This window comes from Myotis myotis, unplaced genomic scaffold, assembly GCF_014108235.1.
Source record: "Myotis myotis isolate mMyoMyo1 unplaced genomic scaffold, mMyoMyo1.p scaffold_m19_p_13, whole genome shotgun sequence".
Classification (NCBI taxonomy): Eukaryota; Metazoa; Chordata; class Mammalia; order Chiroptera; family Vespertilionidae; genus Myotis; species Myotis myotis.
The window spans coordinates 51,517,215-51,536,146 of NW_023416317.1; the positions used below are offsets into that span (position 1 = coordinate 51,517,215).

At 49.3% G+C, this 18,932-nt stretch overlaps 1 protein-coding gene across 9 annotated transcripts; it reads left to right on the forward strand.

Annotated features, from left to right (window-relative positions):
* The first annotated feature begins 352 nt into the window (after nt 1-352).
* Nucleotides 353-13,698, forward strand: SLC25A38 (solute carrier family 25 member 38). Of its 9 annotated transcripts, none has more exons than XM_036333223.1 (8): nt 354-741; nt 4,136-4,240; nt 6,618-6,739; nt 7,324-7,408; nt 8,932-9,111; nt 9,343-9,511; nt 10,281-10,447; nt 12,289-13,698. In XM_036333223.1, the coding sequence occupies exons 1-8, from the start codon at nt 673-675 to the stop codon at nt 12,409-12,411; spliced, it is 1,020 nt and encodes a 339-aa protein (XP_036189116.1). In that variant the 5' UTR covers nt 354-672; the 3' UTR covers nt 12,412-13,698. The 9 variants fall into 9 exon arrangements, with proteins under 9 accessions (XP_036189122.1, XP_036189116.1, XP_036189118.1 ...); XM_036333231.1 differs by lacking the exon at nt 354-741 and adding an exon at nt 5,906-6,121 and having other exon boundaries at nt 2,254-4,240; XM_036333230.1 differs by lacking the exon at nt 354-741 and adding an exon at nt 5,906-6,038 and having other exon boundaries at nt 2,255-4,240.
* Nucleotides 13,699-18,932: the final 5,234 nt, after the last annotated feature.

Consider the following 18,932-nt stretch of genomic DNA (forward strand, 5'->3'; position numbering starts at 1 on the left):
TTCTAACTCTCTATCCGTCTCCCTTCCTTTCTGTAAAAAATTAAAAAAACACACACACACAAAGAAACAGAACAGTACAGGTACAACAGTGAATGTTACCTGTTATTACTTACTAGGAAGTAAGCCCCATGAGGGCATCAACTTCATCTGTTTTATTCACTGCTGTATCCCCAGAGCCTGGAACAGCCCCCAAAACAAAATTCCTCCGGAAGTACCTACCATGCTCCGGGGTGGGGGCAGGGAAACGGCGGGTCCTGCAGTTCCGATGTCTTCACCAGGTGGCAGTAAGGAGCGCGCCCTCACCTGCTCCAGGCCAGCCTCCGACCCCGGAAGTTAAATCCCCGGGCTCTTTCTAGTTCCTCCAGCCTTCTCCACCCCTGATACATTGAGCCGAATCCTCTCCAGCCCTGAAGTCTGGGCAGGATGTACCGAAGGGCAGAGCCGCGGTGTCTGCCCAGCGAGTGAAAAGCTGCTCGTGGTTCCCGGGCGCAGGCTCGTACGCCAGCCCGGAGCCACGCGCGCAGCCCGGGACCCCGCAGGTCCCAACGCCGACAGGTGCAGACGGTAGCGAGCCCCCGCCTAGAAACGCGTCATCTCCTCCAGAGTCGCCAGGGCCGGGCCGGAGCTGCCGCCCACGGCCCCCCGAGTCCCGTGCACTCGCAGACCTCCTCCATGATTCAGAAGTCACGCCCGGCGCTGCTGCAACCTCAGGATGTGGGAGACAGGATGGAAACGCTTATGGTAAACTGCGGGGAAGGGAAGGCAGAGGGTCCCGGGCTGCCGGCTCAGGGAGGCTGCCAAGGCTCAGCGGCCCTTGTGGACCCTTTCCCGCGCCCCGGGTGCGTGCAGATTGGGGGGCTTGGCGAGGAGGGAGGAGGGAGGAGAGGATTGCAGCTTGGGACACACGACCAAAGGTCGCGCCGGTGCAGTGAATGGTATCTGGGTAGAGATGGGCGGAATTGCCGGGCCCGGGGGGCGGGACAGGTCGGGGAGGGGGGGGCGGGTCGGGGAATGTGCACGTGAGGCCCCAAACGAGGTGCGAGCGCTGCGGGTCGCCGCTTAGAGTTGGGTGCCTGGAGTGACGGAGGGGGAGGACAGTGGGCAGTTATTTGGACCATCTCAAGGCCAAGGCGGAGACGTTGGCATCGCTGCGGGCGGAGGGAGGGGCATCTTCGGGTCTCCAGCCCCCAGCGGGCAGGGAAGGGGTGCGGTCGGCCGGCGCCGCGAGGCCACGCCCCCGGGCGTCCGGATTGGCTGCCGCGGTTGAGCCACCGAGTCCCCATTGGTGGTGACGGAGGCGGGGCTGCTACGTCAAGCTCTGGCCCGGAGATTTATCGGATTTACAATTGAATTGGATTTAGGATTTCCTTGTTTACTTTTAAACTTTTTTTTTTTTTTAATTGATTTCAGAGATGAAGGGAGAGGGAGAGAGAAACATCACGGATGAGAGAGAATCATCCATCTGCTGCCTCCTGCACGCCCCCTTCTGGGGATCTAGCCACAACCTGGCTTGTGCCCTGACCAGGAATAGAACCATGACCACCTGGTTCATAGGTTGACGCTCAAGCACTGAGCCATGCCGGCTGGGCTAGGATTTTTTTTTTTTTTTAAAGGGGTGTAAAAATTGCTTGGGGAACTAGTTTGCTGACTATTTAAGTGCTACTATTTGTGTACCTGTGTAGTATAGTTTGGTTCTTTTTGCCCTACAAAACAAAGAAACTGGATTACTCATTTTATTTACCTTGAATAATTTTGGCTATTTAGGAAAAAATCAAATAGTTATCGGCTCTATTTATATATTTTTCAAATATTTATTGAGCCAATAATATGCCTAAGCACTGTGCTATGAAAAAAGGATGTGAAAAAGATAGTTTATGTAATGGAGAAGGTTCTTTTTTTAATCCTCACCTGCTTTTTTATTGGTTTTATAGGACATATTTGTAACCTGTGAGAGGAAGAGAGAGAAACATTGATGTGAGAGTGAAACATCGATTGGTTGCCTCCTGCGTGCAACTCAACCAGGGATGGAACCCAAAACCTGGGTATGTGCCCTGACAGGGAATTGAACCCAAGATCTCTCATGTTCCAATGACACCCCAAACGTCTGAGCCACACCAGCCAGGGCTGATTCATTCATTTTTTTTTTTAATATATTTTATTGATTTTTTACAGAGAGGAAGGGAGAGAGATAGTTAGAAACATCGATGGGAGAGAAACATCGATCAGCTGCCTCCTGCACATCTCTTACTGGGGATATGCCCGCAACCCAGGTACATGCCCTTGACCGGAATCGAACCTGGGACCCCTCAGTCCGCAGGCCGACGCTCTATCCACTGAGCCAAACCGGTTTTGGCAAATGATTCATTCATTTTTGACAGTTGAGCACCTACAGTGTACCAGGCTCCATGCTAGAGGTACCCATGAGCTGTACAACCAGGACCTGTCCTGGACCCTCAGTCATAGGGACATGGGCTCAGGTGTGGTGGAAGCACGGATGGGGGTTAGGTCTAAGCGGAGGCCCTGATTAATTAGACATGGGAGGAGCGTGGGCAGAGTTCTCACAGGTGAGAAGAAGGCAGAGAGTCCATTGTAACTGCAGAGTGTAAGAGGCAGGAGGCTGAGAGCACAGGCAACAAAGATAAGATGGGGCCTGTTGATTCATGGAAGGTTCTGCAAACCAGCAGTTTGGACTTTGTCCTGAGAGGAATAGAAACAAACAGCATTGTTTTTAAATTTTAATTCAAGTCTCTCCCTGAAGATGTTTGTGCCTGGAAGCAGTGTGGTCAGATTTGCAGTTTTAAAAGATGACTGTGGCTGCAGGCTAGAGGGATCAAAGAGATGAGGTGAGGGAAGAGGTGGTGGCTGTCACCAAGGATGCTGGGGCCCTGAGCTGGGATGACAGCAGGTGAATTTGAGAGCTGTTAGGTCCACAGCAGTTCTCAACCTGTGGGTTACGACCCCTTTGGCAGTCGAACGACCCTTTCACAGGGGTCGCCTAAGACCATCCTGCATATCAGATATTTACATTACGATTCATAACAGTAGCAACATTGCAGTTATGAAGTAGCAACGAAAATAATTTATGGTTGGGTCACAACATGAGGAACTGTATTTAAAGGGCCAGAAGGTTGAGAACCACTGTGTTAGGAGGTAGGATGAGCAGGTGCAGAGGGACCGAGTCAGGGGAGCTGCCCAGGTTTCTGGCTAGGGCAGTGGGTCGGTAAATAGCATGGCATTCACTGGGATAGGGCAGCCAGGAGAAGGAGCAGGTTGGGGGTGAGGGAGGGAGATGAGTTCAGGTTTGGAAATGTGCCTGTGGCACAGCTGAGTACATGGATATGTGGGTCTGAAGCTCTGGAAGGAGTTGCAAGTGTGGACAGAGGGCTGGAGATGGAGCCATGGGAGTGGACTGTTGTCAGGGAAAGAAGGGGAGCGTTTCCACCCAAAAAAGAGGCCAGAGAAGTGGGATGCAATCCCTGAAGCCAGGAGAGAGCATCCCAAGACGAAGCCAGCAGTGGTCAACAGTGGAGCCAAGTGCCCACTTCAGGCTGGGAGTGTGGTGAAAAGAGCCTGAACTTTGAGTCCCCGCCCATTGCTTCAAACGCTGGGTCTTAGACACATTTGTAACCTGTGTGAGCTCTAGTTTCATTTGCCAAATGGGTAAACACCTAGCTCTTAAGTGTTGTGAGATTTTTGAGGTGGTGGGTGTAGGTGCCTTGCCCAGTGCTGCTCTGGGAGCACGGTGGAGGGTGGGTTGGCACAGTTAGGGCTGGAGAATGCCCAGGAGGCCACCAGGATGGATCAGTGGGGGCAGACTCTGGGTGAGGGGTCATCAGCAGGGCTTGGTCCTGAAGCAGTAGATAGACTGAGGAGTCTTATAAATTTCCCATGGGATAAGTCGTTGTGGATTGGAGAGGAGGCAAGTGTGTGGAGAACTGTTGGCTGAGTTTCCGTGTTGGAATGTTGAGTTTGAGATGCCTGTGTGCCAATGGGAGGTGGAGGGGGCGTGGGAATATCGGTGTCTGGACGGAGGCTCCTGGGCTGGAGGTGTGGGTGTGGGCGTGGGCGTGAGCAGGGTGAGGTTGCCCTAAGAGGCTGCAGCTGGAGGAGATAAGAGGAACAGCAACATCTGCAGGCAGGCCGAGGAAAAGGAGACACAGCAGGGCAGCCGGAAGAAGAGAGAGAATCCCAAACTGAGAGGGGAGGCCATCAGCCATCTCAGATGCACCAGAGAAGCCACGTAAGAAACGGATAAAGACGGGAATGGGGTCCTGGGTGCTGTGGGTCCTTGGCAAGCTCACAGGGCAGCTTAGTGGAGAAGCCTCGGCTGGGTGGCAGGTGATGGTGGGGGCCTGAGGGGTGAAGAGGGAGAGGAGAGGGCTGGCCGTGGAGCTGGGAAGCTGGGGGGGCTTATGAGCTTGTTTCCAGGCAACGGAGAGGATGCCTCTGGGTCGGAGAGGCCAAGAGTGCAGGGAAGAACGCTCATTGGTGACGTCTCGGACGAGGCTGAAAAACACAACACTTGGGGGATGAATATGTGTTAGCAGAAGGAGCAGGCCCCGCTCCTTGGGGGAGGGGCTTTGTGACACAGACCTGTAGTACTACGAATTTTGCTCTGTTTCACTGTTGTCTTACCGATTCTTTTTTAAAAAATATTTTTTTATTGATTTCAGAGAGGAAAGGGGGGAGAGAGAGAAACATCAGTGATGAGAGAGAACCATTGATCGGCTGCCTCCTGCACACCCCACACTGGGGATCAAGCCCACAATCCAGGCATGTGCCCTGACTGGGAATCAACCACTGAGCCACTGGCCAGGTTGTCTTGCCAATTCTACCATCCTTTGATACTTTTACAAGCTGCCTGAACGTGGTTATAAACTCCACTACTTACTGTCTGAACTTATCTAACCCTTTCCCCAACAATTTTTTAAGTAAGAGATTATAACTTATAACTTGCGACTTGGTCGTTTGGTGGAATGTGGAATGATCTCTCTTCTCTGGAAAGCAAATATCACAGATCATAATCATTTTGGTTACATGATGTGCATAAAGGCAACTTTATATTCATCTTAATAGTGTTTTAGGACCATGTATGCCATTTATTTAAAAATAGCAAGGGGGCCCTAGCTGGTTTGGCTCAGTGGATAGAGCGTAGGCCTGAAGACTGAGGGGTCCCAGGTTCGATTCCAGTCAAAGACACAGGCCCAGGTTGCAGGCTCGTTCCCCAGTAGGGGGCGTTCAGGAGACAGTCGATCAGTGATTCTCATCATTGATGTTTCTATTCTCTCCCTCTCCCTTCCCCTCTGAAATCAATAAAAATATACTAAAAAAAATAAATAACGAGTGGGAGAAGACCGTTTTGAATGGAGCTTGCCAAGTAATTCTTTGGAGAAGGCTTTCTTTCTTGACTAGATTTTTATTTTTCACAGTATTTTTTAATTGTTTATCTATCAAGAGCTATTCCTTAGCTCAGATATTCATGTTCCATAGTTCAGGGACTCAGGTCAGTGACAAACTTCCGTGGAACACAACCCAGAGAGATTCTTGACATTCCAAAGGCACTTTGCACTCTGAAAGATGTCAGTCTTCCTCATCTCCTCAAAATCTTTCTTGGGATCGTAATTTCTGTAGAAATCTGCAAATGTCTTCTTTCTTGGTTCAGCCACACAACACTTACAGCAAGCTGCAACCCCGGGGATGCAGTGATCGCTCCAACAATATGAATCGCAGACGTGTGGCCAGAAGGCTGCGCAGCTGAGGTTTTGTCAAAGCACTGGAAGGCCGGCTCGTCCTACTCATCTTAACACCAGCAGCTGGGGAAACGGGGCGGGGGTGGAGGGTGGGGGGCTGATTGGATTTGTGCAAGTGACTTTTCTTTTTTTTTTTTTTCTTTTTTTTTTGCAAGTGACTTTTCACAGCCCCATGTAACCGAGGCTGGATCCTGGGGCATGCTGTGAAGGCTCTGCAGCTTGCCTGGGGGAGGACATTTCGTTTTTGATGGGTTGCTGCCCTTCCGGGTGGTGCCTCTGGATTCATCGGTGTGTGACAGTCCTGACTTAGAGGAGAGCCAGCAAAACCAGCACAGGCCACCGGGCTACCGCACCCTCAGCCAGCTGCATAGGTCTCAGTGAGATGGGTGGTGTCAGGAAAGGGGAAAATTTTAAATGAAGGAAACCCATAGGTTTCACAGGAAGTGGCGCCTATGGTCTTACTGTGGCCGAGCTTAAGGTTTCATTTCCTTTGTCTTGTTCCTATAAGCATCGGCAGGCCCTGCGGCCGGGTAGCCTGGAAACCAGCCGTTCAGAGTCCAAACACTGTGTTCAGTCGGTTTTGCTTTTGTGAAGATAAGGAGATAGCCAATCATTTTTATTGTGGGGACACAGATGAAATAGACATGTCGCCCAGTGGGAGCCAAGGTATCAATATGGAGACCAGAGAGCGCCCTGCCGTGTACTATGCTCTCAGCAACCTTGCAGCCCCGTTCACTACTGACTGCGGTTTTCCCTTCTCCCGAGCATGAAGCCAGTAGAGGGCGCCACCAGGTGGTTTCTAGGAGGTCCTTCCCCGGGTGAGGCCGCCTGTGGCTGCCCCGCTGACAGCGTTCTCTTGCCCTGCAGTTGCACCCGGTGATCAAGGCTTTCCTGTGCGGCTCCATCAGTGGCACCTGCTCTACCCTCCTTTTCCAGCCCCTGGATCTCCTCAAAACACGCCTGCAGATGCTCCAGCCCTCAGCCCATGGGTAAGGCCTGCTGCCCCCCATTTCCCTGAGGAACTGGTCTCAGAACCTCTCTCCGGCCAGGAGCACCTGTACCGTGTGAAGTCCACCTCCATTCTGTTGGCTGCTGGCTGTTGGAAGCAGGCCAGGCCCTACCTTCATGGGTTTTGTGTATATCTTCTCTGTGAATATTTTTTTATATTAATTAGTGTAATTGATGTAATTTAATGTTGATTGAACGGGGTCCTGCCCTGAGCAGCTTCCTGGATCTGCCGGGGTGACATTTGCCTGTTATTGTGCTAGCCCATCGTGTCCCTGTGCTGCCAGTATGGAGTGTCTTTCTTGCTTCCCCGCCTTGGGCTCAGCACTGTGGGCAGTGTACTAAATATGCATGAACTGGAAGGATAAATCAGGTTATTCCATTGTTTGTAGGATGACTGGGCAGATAAACATGTAAGTGTCAAATCATGACACTTAAGAACTCCGAGATTCCAAGACGCACTGTAGATTCTAAGTGCCCTGAAGGGTCCACGCAGAGGAGTCTTGGAGCAGGGAGTTCCCCATGCGGATGTGGTCTGTGACTTTCCCTCCCTGTTGTCTGCCCCCAGATCCAGGCGCATTGGAATGCTCACTCTGCTCCTGCAGGTGGTCCGCACCGAGAGTCTTCTGGGTCTGTGGAAAGGGATGTCCCCTGTAAGTTGCCTTTTAAACTTTATCTTGCACCCTCTCCTTCATAACCACTTCTCATCTACCCCATGTTTCCTCCTTTAAGCAAACGTGAGAGGTGGGAGTGGTGGGAGGACCTGCGTGGTCTTCCTGCCTGTCTTGCTGTTGCTCCCTTTCTGTGTTAGGGCTGGGAGACATGCACCAGTTCTGTAACAAGGTCCAGTGCGCCTGTACACTAACAAGGTCCAGTGCGCCTGTACACTAACAAGGTCCAGTGCGCCTGTACTGTAACAAGGTCTAGTGAGCCTGTACTCTAACAAGGTCTAGTGCGCCTGTACTGTAACAAGATCTAGTGAGCCTGTACTCTAACAAGGTCTAGTGAGCCTGTACTCTAACAAGGTCTAGTGCGCCTGTACTGTAACAAGATCTAGTGAGCCTGTACTCTAACAAGGTCTAGTGCGCCTGTACTGTAACAAGATCTAGTGAGCCTGTACTCTAACAAGGTCCAGTGCGCCTGTACACTAACAAGATCTAGTGAGCCTGTACTCTAACAAGGTCTAGTGCGCCTGTACTCTAACAAGGTCTAGTGCGCCTGTACTCTAACAAGGTCTAGTGCGCCTGTACTGTAACAAGATCTAGTGAGCCTGTACTCTAACAAGGTCTAGTGCGCCTGTACTCTAACAAGGTCCAGTGCGCCTGTACTCTAACAAGGTCCAGTGCGCCTGTACTCTAACAAGGGCCAGTGCGCCTGTACTCTAACAAGGTCCAGTGCGCCTGTACTCTAACAAGGGCCAGTGCGCCTGTACTCTAACAAGGTCTAGTGCGCCTGTACTGTAAGAAGGTCTAGTGCGCCTGTACACTAACAAGGGCCAGTGTGCCTGTACACTAACAAGGGCCAGTGCGCCTGTACTCTAACAAGGGCCAGTGCGCCTGTACTCTAACAAGGTCTAGTGCGCCTTGTACACTAACAAGGTCTAGTGCGCCTGTACTGTAACAAGGTCTAGTGCGCCTGTACACTAACAAGGTCTAGTGCGCCTGTACTCTAACAAGGTCTAGTGCGCCTGTACTCTAACAAGGTCTAGTGCGCCTGTACTGTAAGAAGGTCTAGTGCGCCTGTACACTAACAAGGTCTAGTGCGCCTGTACTGTAAGAAGGTCCAGTGCGCCTGTACTGTAAGAAGGTCTAGTGCGCCTGTACACTAACAAGGTCTAGTGCGCCTGTACTCTAACAAGCTAGTGCAGCCTCTACCTCACTCCCCTCCTCGGGTGGAGGGTAACTCTGAGGCATGCCCTCCACCTATGCCCAGAGTTCCCCAAAGGGATTCCGTTGCCCATGGGAGTAACTGATTAGATAACACGCCCTCTGTTGACCATCTTCCCTCTCTCCTGTTGGTGTTCCCTCCACACCTTAAAGTTTAAGGCTTAAACCAACTGCTTGCATGCAAATCCCGGGTCCTTTGGGGAAACCCAGCTAAGACAGTATCTGATAGTGCCCGTCTTTGATTTCTTTCCTCCTCCAACTCTTACCACTCCCACCCCGCTTCCCTGCAGTCCATTGTGAGGTGTGTCCCTGGTGTTGGAATCTACTTCGGGACTCTCTACTCTCTGAAGCAATACTTCCTGCGAGGCCATCCCCCCACTGCCATGGAGTCCGTCATGCTGGGGGTGGGCTCTCGCTCGGTCGCAGGGGTCTGCATGTCGCCTATCACTGTGATCAAGACGCGTTACGAGGTGAGTTTGACCGCTTTAGGCCCTCGGGATGGGTAAACAGAGGCCTGAAGCTCCTTGAGTCCAGTGACCACTGATGTCACCTCCCAGAGAACCCATTTGAGTATTCAGGCCAAGACATGTGTGAGCCAAGGCCCCAGTGCTCTGGTAAGGCCCCCCACCCTGCAGTTGGCTTGCTTCAGTGCTCACACCCAGGGCCACTGTGCGAGCCCCTGTTCTGTGCTTCCTTTGCAGAGCGGGAGGTACGGCTACGAGAGCGTCTACGCAGCCCTGCGGAGCATCTACCGCAGCGAGGGCCACCGGGGCCTCTTCAGTGGCCTGACGGCGACACTCCTTCGTGATGCCCCCTTTTCTGGAATCTACCTAATGTTTTACAACCAGACCAAAGCCATCGTGCCCCATGGTACGGGTAAAGGAAGGTGTGGTGGGGAAAAGATCTCCCGAAACGCATTCTCACCACTTTCTCTGCGACTGTGAAACTGTTCATTACTCTTAGCAGCTCCAGATCCTCAGCAGAGTTTTAAGAACTGAGCCAGGGCCAGGCGCTGGGGTGCAGTGGGCAGCACAGACGTGGTCTCTGCTCTTTCACGTGCAGCCTTTGGAAAGGGATGTACTGTAATTCTTGGTGGGGGATGGGGCAGAACAGAGCACTTCTCCATAGGCCCTTAAGAATACTTCCTAAATTTGCCTGATTCTAAGATTGCAAGAGGACCACGTAAGTGATATTGTGTACCTTAATATCGGGAAGCTCATGACATTAGTCTGACACATTGTGGGTAATGTTAACTTTTTATCATGTGGATAAGGTAGCATCTCCATTGAAAACTCTATTATTATCATTATTATTATTATTATTATTATTTTGTAATTTGTATCTCTGTGGGGAGATACTTTGAAACTACATAAATCCATATAAAACTTCCCGTTCCCTTCATCCCTATGTTTGAACACTAGTCATTGGTTCTTGTTGAATCAATTGTGATGATTGTAAAAAGGTGAATTTTCACTCCATCAACACTTATTCGTTATACCTTTAAATTTTTTAATTCTTAACTTTGTTTGAATCCAGGCCCTTCTGGCTATGGGGAAAAATTAGTGGGCAACTTGGCATTGATACTTATCTGATGAATGAGATTTATTTACAACTGAATGTTCCCTCTGTCCTATTTCAGACCAGTTGGATGCAGCCCTTATTCCTGTTGTAAATTTCAGCTGTGGGATATTTGCTGGTGTTCTGGCCTCACTGGTGACTCAGCCTGCAGATGTTATCAAAACTCATATGCAGCTCTCCCCAGTGAAATTTCGGTGGATTGGCCAGGCAGTGACAATCATCTTCAAAGTAAGGCTGTACAATCAATATTTGTTCTTATTGTGATTGTGCTTAAGGCACTCTCTCTAGAGTAGCAGTAGCCCTTATCCTTTACCCAGTAGAATCACCTGGGGAGCTTTTAAAAATCCCCACAACCTGGGCTGATTACAGCAGAATTTTTGGGGGGTGAAACCCAGGTATCAGAATTTTAAGTTCCCCAGTGGTTCCAATGTGTTGCCAAGATTGAGAGCCACTGCTGAAAACCTGTGGTCAGTGGTTTGTTTGTTTGTTTGTTTGTTTGTTTGTTTTACCAGGGGCCCTACATTAGGACAACCTGTGATATTTGTTAAGCATGTAGATTGTAGATTGTCTGGGGTAGCCCAGACCTATTGAATCAGGCGATCCGGGGGGGGGCTTGTCAAGGACCCAGGAGGAAATATAGTCAAAAAAACCACAAGCACATTTTGTTTCTCACATTTGCTCTTATATAAATGATGTTACTGAAGATAACAAGCACAGTAGACATAAATGCTTTGAAGGACTATCTAAAGCCACTGAGTTGGCCCTTGGGAAACATGTACTATTATCACCCACCAGATACTCTTGTTTGCGGTAAATTTATCACCTGTATCTTTAGATTTTTCTGTACGTCTCAGTTTCTCTATGCAGCAGAGGAAACCTGAGCATATGCATCAGGTTCCACCCTAGATAAAAGCAGATATTTCTGAATCTGATCTTATCTTCACACTGCTTAGGTTGCCTGCTTCCTTCTTCTCTGTACCTAAAGTCACATAGTCTGAAATATATTCATATATATATATATATATATATATGTATATATATATGTATATATATATGTATATATATATACTTATTGTTGATAGTATTACAGATATCTCCCATTTCCCTGCTTCCCCCCCTCCCCCAGCCCCTACCCGAAATGTATTCTTCAGTATATGAAAAATGGCAGGAATGATAACAATAGGAATGAACAAATCAATTTACATTATGGGGGATGAAAAAGAGGTGTTTTGTCTTTAATTCTTATATAGAGCCATCAAGAATATACAGTGAGTTACCCCCCTTCCCCTCCCCCCTCCCTAAAAAGCTCCCAGAGAAATTGCCAAAAAGGCACCTGTTCCTTTTGCCCGGAGCCAGGGCCCAGGGCTGGGCGAGCAGACCTTGGTCTGGATTTCCGCTGCCACTGGGACCTAGTGCTTCTGTGCACTGCACAAGCTCTACACCTGTACAGCTAAGGAATAAATCCCCTGGGGAGGGAGTAAACCTGTAAAGAAAGTTTAGCAAGTAAGAAAGAAAAAAAAATTATTACAATGTTACTTTATGGTAATTGCATGGATATTAATTTCAGTAGGAAATTTTCAGCTTAGAAAACTCAAACCCAATGAAAGAAATACAATACTAAAATGTACAGAAGCTCCTTTGGAGTAAGGGACAATACTAGACATGTCATGAATTTAATGACGCCAAAGTGCTTGTCCTATAAAAGGTTGCCAAATCCATTTCTTGTCCCTCTCATTGGTAAGAATGGCCTCCCTGGGACTTAGCACAAAGTGAGACTATTTCTACAGCAAATGTTGAAGCCTGGGTTTTTGGAGTCCAAGTGGATGGGACCTCCAAATTCTGCCCCTACTGCAGTGTGGCTGACCATCCTCTGGAAATATAGCCTCTTTTCAGGGTGAAAAAAAATTATTTTAAAGTTCAGTGTCTTCTTGAGCTCACTAGTCATAGTTTGGACATTATTTATAAAAGTCTTCAGACTCAAAAATGGGGTACAGAGAGACCTCACTCTTGTGGCAGGTATATAATTATATTGCTACTTACCAGAGTTTTGACACTCATTTCCCCCCTAGGACTATGGGCTGCGTGGCTTCTTCCAAGGCGGCGTCCCCCGGGCCCTCCGCAGGACTCTGATGGCAGCCATGGCATGGACAGTCTATGAAGAGATGATGGCCAAGATGGGCCTGAAGTCCTGACCCAGCAGCACTGGGAAAAGATGGGATCTGGTGCCCTGCCTGGTTTCTGCTGAGAGCTGCTTCATCTCTAACCTGGACTGAGGTGAAGTCCTGTGGGGAAAGCCAGGCAGATGTGTCACCTTGTTACCCAGTTCACGTAGCGAATAGGTGGGCCAGACTCGAGCTTTCAGTATCTCCCGGAAGAGGAGCCACTGAGACAGACAGCACACGGGGGAGTTTGCAGAAGGGCTTGCACACCCTGCAAACCTGAAAGCACTTCCAGGGAGAGAGCTCTGTCGGGGGTCTCCACTTCAGCCACCCACCTATACCACGGTGCCTCTTTGGGTCTGTTCTTTGCAAGGAATTGCAAAGCCAGAGAAGCTGTGGGCCACCTGCCGTGACTGAGGAACTCCAGCAGGGCGCTGGTTCTGCAGAAAGAGGAGTCCCTGTCACCAGGCCGGAGATGATGTTGGGATGAGAAAGAAAAGGTGTCATGATGACTTAATTAGTTTATTAACCTGGCAGAGGTTCTGCAGAAGGGGGGACAGTGGCTTCCTAGCCTCTCAGTGTCCAAATAAAGGTTTTTTATTTTGTCCCAGCTCTGTTTCAACTCTGAGTTCTGGCATTTTCTGCAGCTGAAGTCCAGATAAAGAAATTGAAGCACTTTATCATTGAAAACTGCTTGGAAAACCTAAGTAGTGTCATCACTCTGTTTTAAGACCTAGATAGGTCCTAAGTTTTAGGACCTAAATTGTAAACAGCATTATGTTACTTGTCATCAGTGTGCCCATTACAAATACACAATTCAGTGATTTTTAGTAACTTTATTGCATTCATCACCATCAATCAATTTTAGAACACATTTATCCCTCCCTAAGATCTCTCAAAGTTAACCCTCGTTCCGGACCCCGACCCCAGGCAGCCACTGGTCTGCTTTTTGTCTTAAATTTGCCTTTTCTCTATATCTCATGTCAATGGAGCCATACAATATGTAGGTTCTTGTGTGTCTGGCTTCTTTCACTTTGCATAATGTGTTTAAGGTTCATCTATGATGTGGCATATCCAACACTTTATCCTTTTTTAATGTCAGAATACTATTGTATTGTATGCCTAGACCCTATGTTATTTATCCATCAGTGAACTAATATTTTGTTTCCACTTTGGAGTTCTTATGAATGATGCCACTATGAACATTCATGTACACATGTTAGTATGGATGTATATTTTTGTTTCCCTTGCATATACAGGGATGGCCAAAAATAGATTTGCATAATGCAAATCCTGTATAATAAAGATGTAATATGCAAATGGTTGTTACGCTGTGAAGCATAACAACCGACCACGTAATGACTGGATCATGGATCAGCAGGAGGGTGAGGCAGCGAGCTAAAAGCAGGTGGTGGAGAGCTACAGGAGGGGGCAGGGCAGCAAGCTGTGAGGGGGGACTGGCGGGGGGAGCTCCTGGAGGGTGGCAGCGAGCTACTGACACATGGATTCATGCCCAGGGCTACTAGTAATATAATCTATACTGATAATAGATAAATATGTAAATTGACCATCCCTTCATGATGCCCACAGCCAATCATAAGTGAGTATGCAAATTAAACCGACAAAGATGGTGGGCCTGTAGGGAAGCATGCACACGCACAGCCACTCCGGGCTTCTGGGCAGCGTGGGAAGGCAGAAAGGTGGTTCTGGGCCAGAGCGAAGGCAGTGTCAGCAGCCAGGGGAAGGAAGGCCTATTCTTACACACATCTTTGTGCATCAGGCCTCTAGTAATCAATCCTGTATAATAAAAGGGTAATATGCAAATTGACCCTATCAGCAGAACTGGGAATGACTGGTCACTATGACACATACTGACCACCAGGGGGCAGACGCTCAATGCAGGAGCTGCCCCCTGGTGGTCAGTGCACTCCCAAAGGGGGAGCTCTGCTCAGCCACAAGCCAGGCTGACGGCTGCCAGCACAGCGGTGGTGGCGGGAGCCTCTCCTGCCTCCTCAGCAGTGCTAAGGATGTCCAACTGCAGCTTAGGCCTGCTCCCCGCTGGCAAGTGGACATCCCCTGAGGGCTCCTGGGGTGCCAGAGGGATGTCTGACTGCCAGCTTAGGCCCAATCCCCTGGGGAGCGGGCCTAAGCCAGCAAATGGACATCCCCCGAGGAGTCCCAGACTGCGAGAGGGCACAGGCCAGGCTGAGGGACCCCCCCCCCCCCAAGTGCACAAATGTTTGTGCCCCAGGCCTCTAGTAATAATATAAGAATAAACTTTCCTGTACTCACAACTGTAGACCTACTTTTGCCCACCCCTCTAGGTCTAGGAGTGTAATTTGCTGGATCACATGTTAACTATAACCAATGGAGAAACTACCAGATTGTTCTCCAAAGTGGCTGCACCATTTTACATCACCAGCAACAGTGTATGAGGTTTCCAATTTCCCCACATTTTCCTCAACACGTGATATTTATTGCCTGTTATTTATTATAGCCATCCAAGTTTTTCTATCAACTTTCAAGCTTAGGAAAGGGCTGTTACTTTAAGCACCAGAAAGGGGAAGTTTGGTCTCCTGGTTAAGAATATGACCTGTGATCCAGGTTGAAAGCCTGGCTCTCCACTTACTGGACACACTTAAAATTGTGTAGAAAATGGAGGTAGTAACATTTCCTAACCCTAGCGTGGTGGTGAGGGTTAAATGAGCAGTTTGTATTAGTTTCCTAGGGCTGCCACAATAAATTTGCACAAACGGTGGCTTCTAAACAGCAAATTTATTCTCACAGTCCCGGATGCTATAGCATGAAATCAAGGTGTCAGCAAGGCCATACTCTGAAGGCTCTAGTTCCTTGTCTCCCCCAGCATCTGGTGGCTACTGGCAATTCTTGGCACTCACCACTCCAATCTCTGCCTGTGTGTCTCTAAGTGTCCAAATTCCCACCTTCTCTCTCCTTTTTTTTTTTTTCATCCTCACCCGAAGATATTTTTCCATTGATTAGAGAGAGTGGAAGAGAGAAGGAAATACAGAAATATTGATGGGAGAGAAATGTATCGATTGATTGCCTCCTGTACCAACCCCGACCAGGGCCTGGGCCGGGGAGGAGCCTGCAACCAAGATATGTGCCCTTGGCTGGAATCGAACCTGTCACCCTTTGGTCCACAGGCCGACACCCTATCCACTGAGCCAAACCGGCTAGGGCTCCATCTTCTCTTAAAGACACCAATCACTGGAGTAAGGCCCATCTACTCCAGAATGACCCCATCTTAACTTGATGATGTTATGCCCAGATTTCAAGATTCCCAAGAGCCCACCAGGGAGCCAGCGAGTCCGATACAAAAGCAAAGAGTCCTTTATTTCAAACCTAGGTCTGGCTCCCCCACCCTCCTTACTGACACAGCAGCAGGTGGCATAGAGAGGCCTAGCCTGATGGAACGAGGAGTTTTATAGGGGGGTGGAGTAAGGGCAGGAAAGGGGACTGTGGGCCCCGCCGACTGGCCAGGCGCAAGTCGGTGTCTCATTACACAGGATGTGGTCATATTGATGGCGTGCACTTCCCTTGATTATCATTGGTTAGTCCAAAGAAATCCTGGGTGTGGCTAGCAGAGGCTTGGGCTTCTGGGAAGAAGCCTTGCCGAGCACATGGCTCTGCCCAAAAATGGAGGACCCAGGGTAAGATGGAGGGCGTAGTCCTCGCCCTTTCAATGACATCTGCAAAGGCCCTATTTCCAAATACACTTGCATAACTGGGGCTTAGGACTCCAACATCTTTGGGGGGGAAACAAATCAACCCATAACATTAAGCTCAATGATTTATAAGTTTATACTTAAGGTTAAAATGCCCTATTTTTATTTTATTATTATTTTTAAAATATCTTTATTGATTTCAGAGAGGAAGGGAGAGGGGGAGAGAGAGATAGAAACATTAATGATGAGAATCATTGATCAGCTGCCTCCTGCACACCCACCACTGGGGATTGAGCCCACAACCCGGGCATGTGCCCTTGACCAGAATCGAACCCGGGACCCTTCAGTCCATAGGCCGACTTTCTATCCACTGAGCCAAACCGGATGGGGCTATTTTTATTTTGTAATCACATGGGAAGGAGTATAGGAGAGAACAGAGTAGGATACGAACCTCATAGTGGCACCTGAGTCCCTAGTGCTTGGTGTCAGGTGAGGCCTTGTGCTGGGGAAAGCAGGGGAGCACTTAGGACTGGAAATGGTGTGTTGGGACAGGAAGGAGACAGGTTAACACAAACACGGAGGAGCGGCTGTCTCCTAAGGACTCAGCCCTGGCATTCAGGTCCTTTCTGAGGGCCGCTTCAGGCTCCTTTGATTCTCATGTTGGGCCTCTGGAGCCTAAAGTCAGTGAGGCCCCTGGGAGGGGAGGGTCAGAGGTGAGGCCCAGCGGCGTGGGCTTCATCCCAGCGCAGATTTGCCGACCTTACACTTGGCTGGTGAATTTCAGCCACCAGAGACCCCATTCCATGCTCTTCATTTGTTCTTTTTGGGTCAAATAATCAAAAGATTGGAGAAATAGTCTAATTGTCTCTGAACCTGGGGTAAAACTGAAACTTGCCTTTGTGAACCTTGATTCCAGAGGCAAGTGACCCTGGGGTTTGCATATCCCAGGCCCCAAGAGTTTGTTTTTTCCTGTTCTGCAGTCTCCCAAGGATATTAAATTTCAGAAAGGAAGTGACTGTAAACAGGGCTCACTGTCCCCCTCCCCCCTTTTCTTTTAAATGGATTCATTTCTTGGCTGCCTCAGACAAATTACTTAGAGGCAGGGCTTCATGGGAGGAGAGAGAGAGAGAGAGAGAGAGAGAGAGAGAGAGAGAGAGAGAGAGAGAGAGAGAGACCTGGTAAGGCAGAGCTAAAAGAGGACAGATGCCAAGCTTTCAAGCTGCCATTATACTCAGTTTCCGCATATACATTGGGAAGTATTCCAAACAATCACAGGAATGGAGCAAATGGTGTGCATGGCCTTTCATTCACATCACCCCGATGGAACAGGTACCAGGATTTGCCACTCTTGTGTGGCTCTCCACTCTTGCCCCCACTTTTGTCCTTTGTGAAGCGTTTAAAAGCAGACCCCAGACATCACACCTTTCACCTTTCCACACTTCAATGTGCATCTCAAAAAACCAGACAGTTTGGTGTGTTTTTTTTTACATGACTGCAATGTTATTATCCCACTTGGAAAAAGTCAGTATTTTTTGGTATATCCTCCAATACCCAGCCTATATTCCCATTTCTCTGGTCTCTGCGGTGCACTTTCTTACAAGCCCCTGCCTGGGGCTCTTGCTCCTCCCGGCGATTTTCCTGTTATTCTCACGATTGGGTTCCTGAATAACCGACTTCAGTTTCCAGTAACCCACCTCACCCAGTTTCCAATGGACACCTACACCCGGCCCCCACCTGCACTTGGTCCCACCCCTTACTGGGACTGACCTTGACAAAGAGGCATAAATATTCCACTCCCTCTCCTCTGCCCCGCTGACGCCATTTTGGTCTCAGGCCTTCTGCTCGTAGATGTAACAATGAATTTATAGTTCTTTACCACTCTGGGCCTCCTGCATTCCTCCTTCAGCACTCTAACTGCCTCAAAAATGTTTACAATAGGGTTTATTTGAATCAGGATTCAAATAAGGTCCTGAGATCCTTTCACCAGCTGCTCAAAAGGGTGAGTCATTTGTGGGGGGCAAACCGTGATTAGAGTCACTGTCCCCCCCCCCCCCCCCCACGGGCCTAATCAAGCCAGGGAACCTAGCAATAAAGACTCTGGGGATTGTGAAACTGAGATCTGCTCACCAAGGTTTTTTTAAATTGTTGTTTAAGTTTTATGATGGATATTTTAAACATATACTAAAGTAGAGAGACTGGAAAAACGGATTCTCCAAACCGCAGCCCCGCATACTCATCCTGCTTCAACAATTAGCAACATAATGGTCAGTCTTGTTTCATCCCACAGGCTGAGCAGTGTGCACTTCTAACTTCTTGCTGATACCAACTTCTCAAATCTCAGCTTTCTGTCCCCAGGCTGTCTCCCCCAAAAGTTGGTTCAATGCAGCAGCCTCTAATGTTTCAGCTTCCAGGTGCTGGCTCCTTGGGAACCGCTGGCTAGGGAGCTGATAAACACCCTGGAGTGTAAGGTCCGTGGTTCTCAAACTTGGATAACCACTGGAGTCATCTGGAGAGCTTTCAAACCTACTGATGCCCGCGTCTGCCCCCCCAGAGATCCTAATATCTGCAGCCTAGGTGGTGGCCTGGGCGCGAAGAGCTTGGGCTGCTGCGCTTTGGGGTGATTGGCCCTAACGCGCAGCAGCCCAAGGCAGAGGACCACGGGGGAGCCCTGCAGGCTCGATTCCTCCTTCAGCTCCCGCAACCTGAGCTCCAAGGGTTAAGTCAGAGCTCGTTGGGGGGACGGGGCGGGAGCGCGTTGGAGGAAGAGGGGAGCTGGGGTGAGGGGCGGGGCTGGAGGGAAGGCGGGAGCGGCCATAGGCCCGGCAGCAGCAATTCAAGCGGAACCGCCCCGTGTTTTTTTTTTCAAAA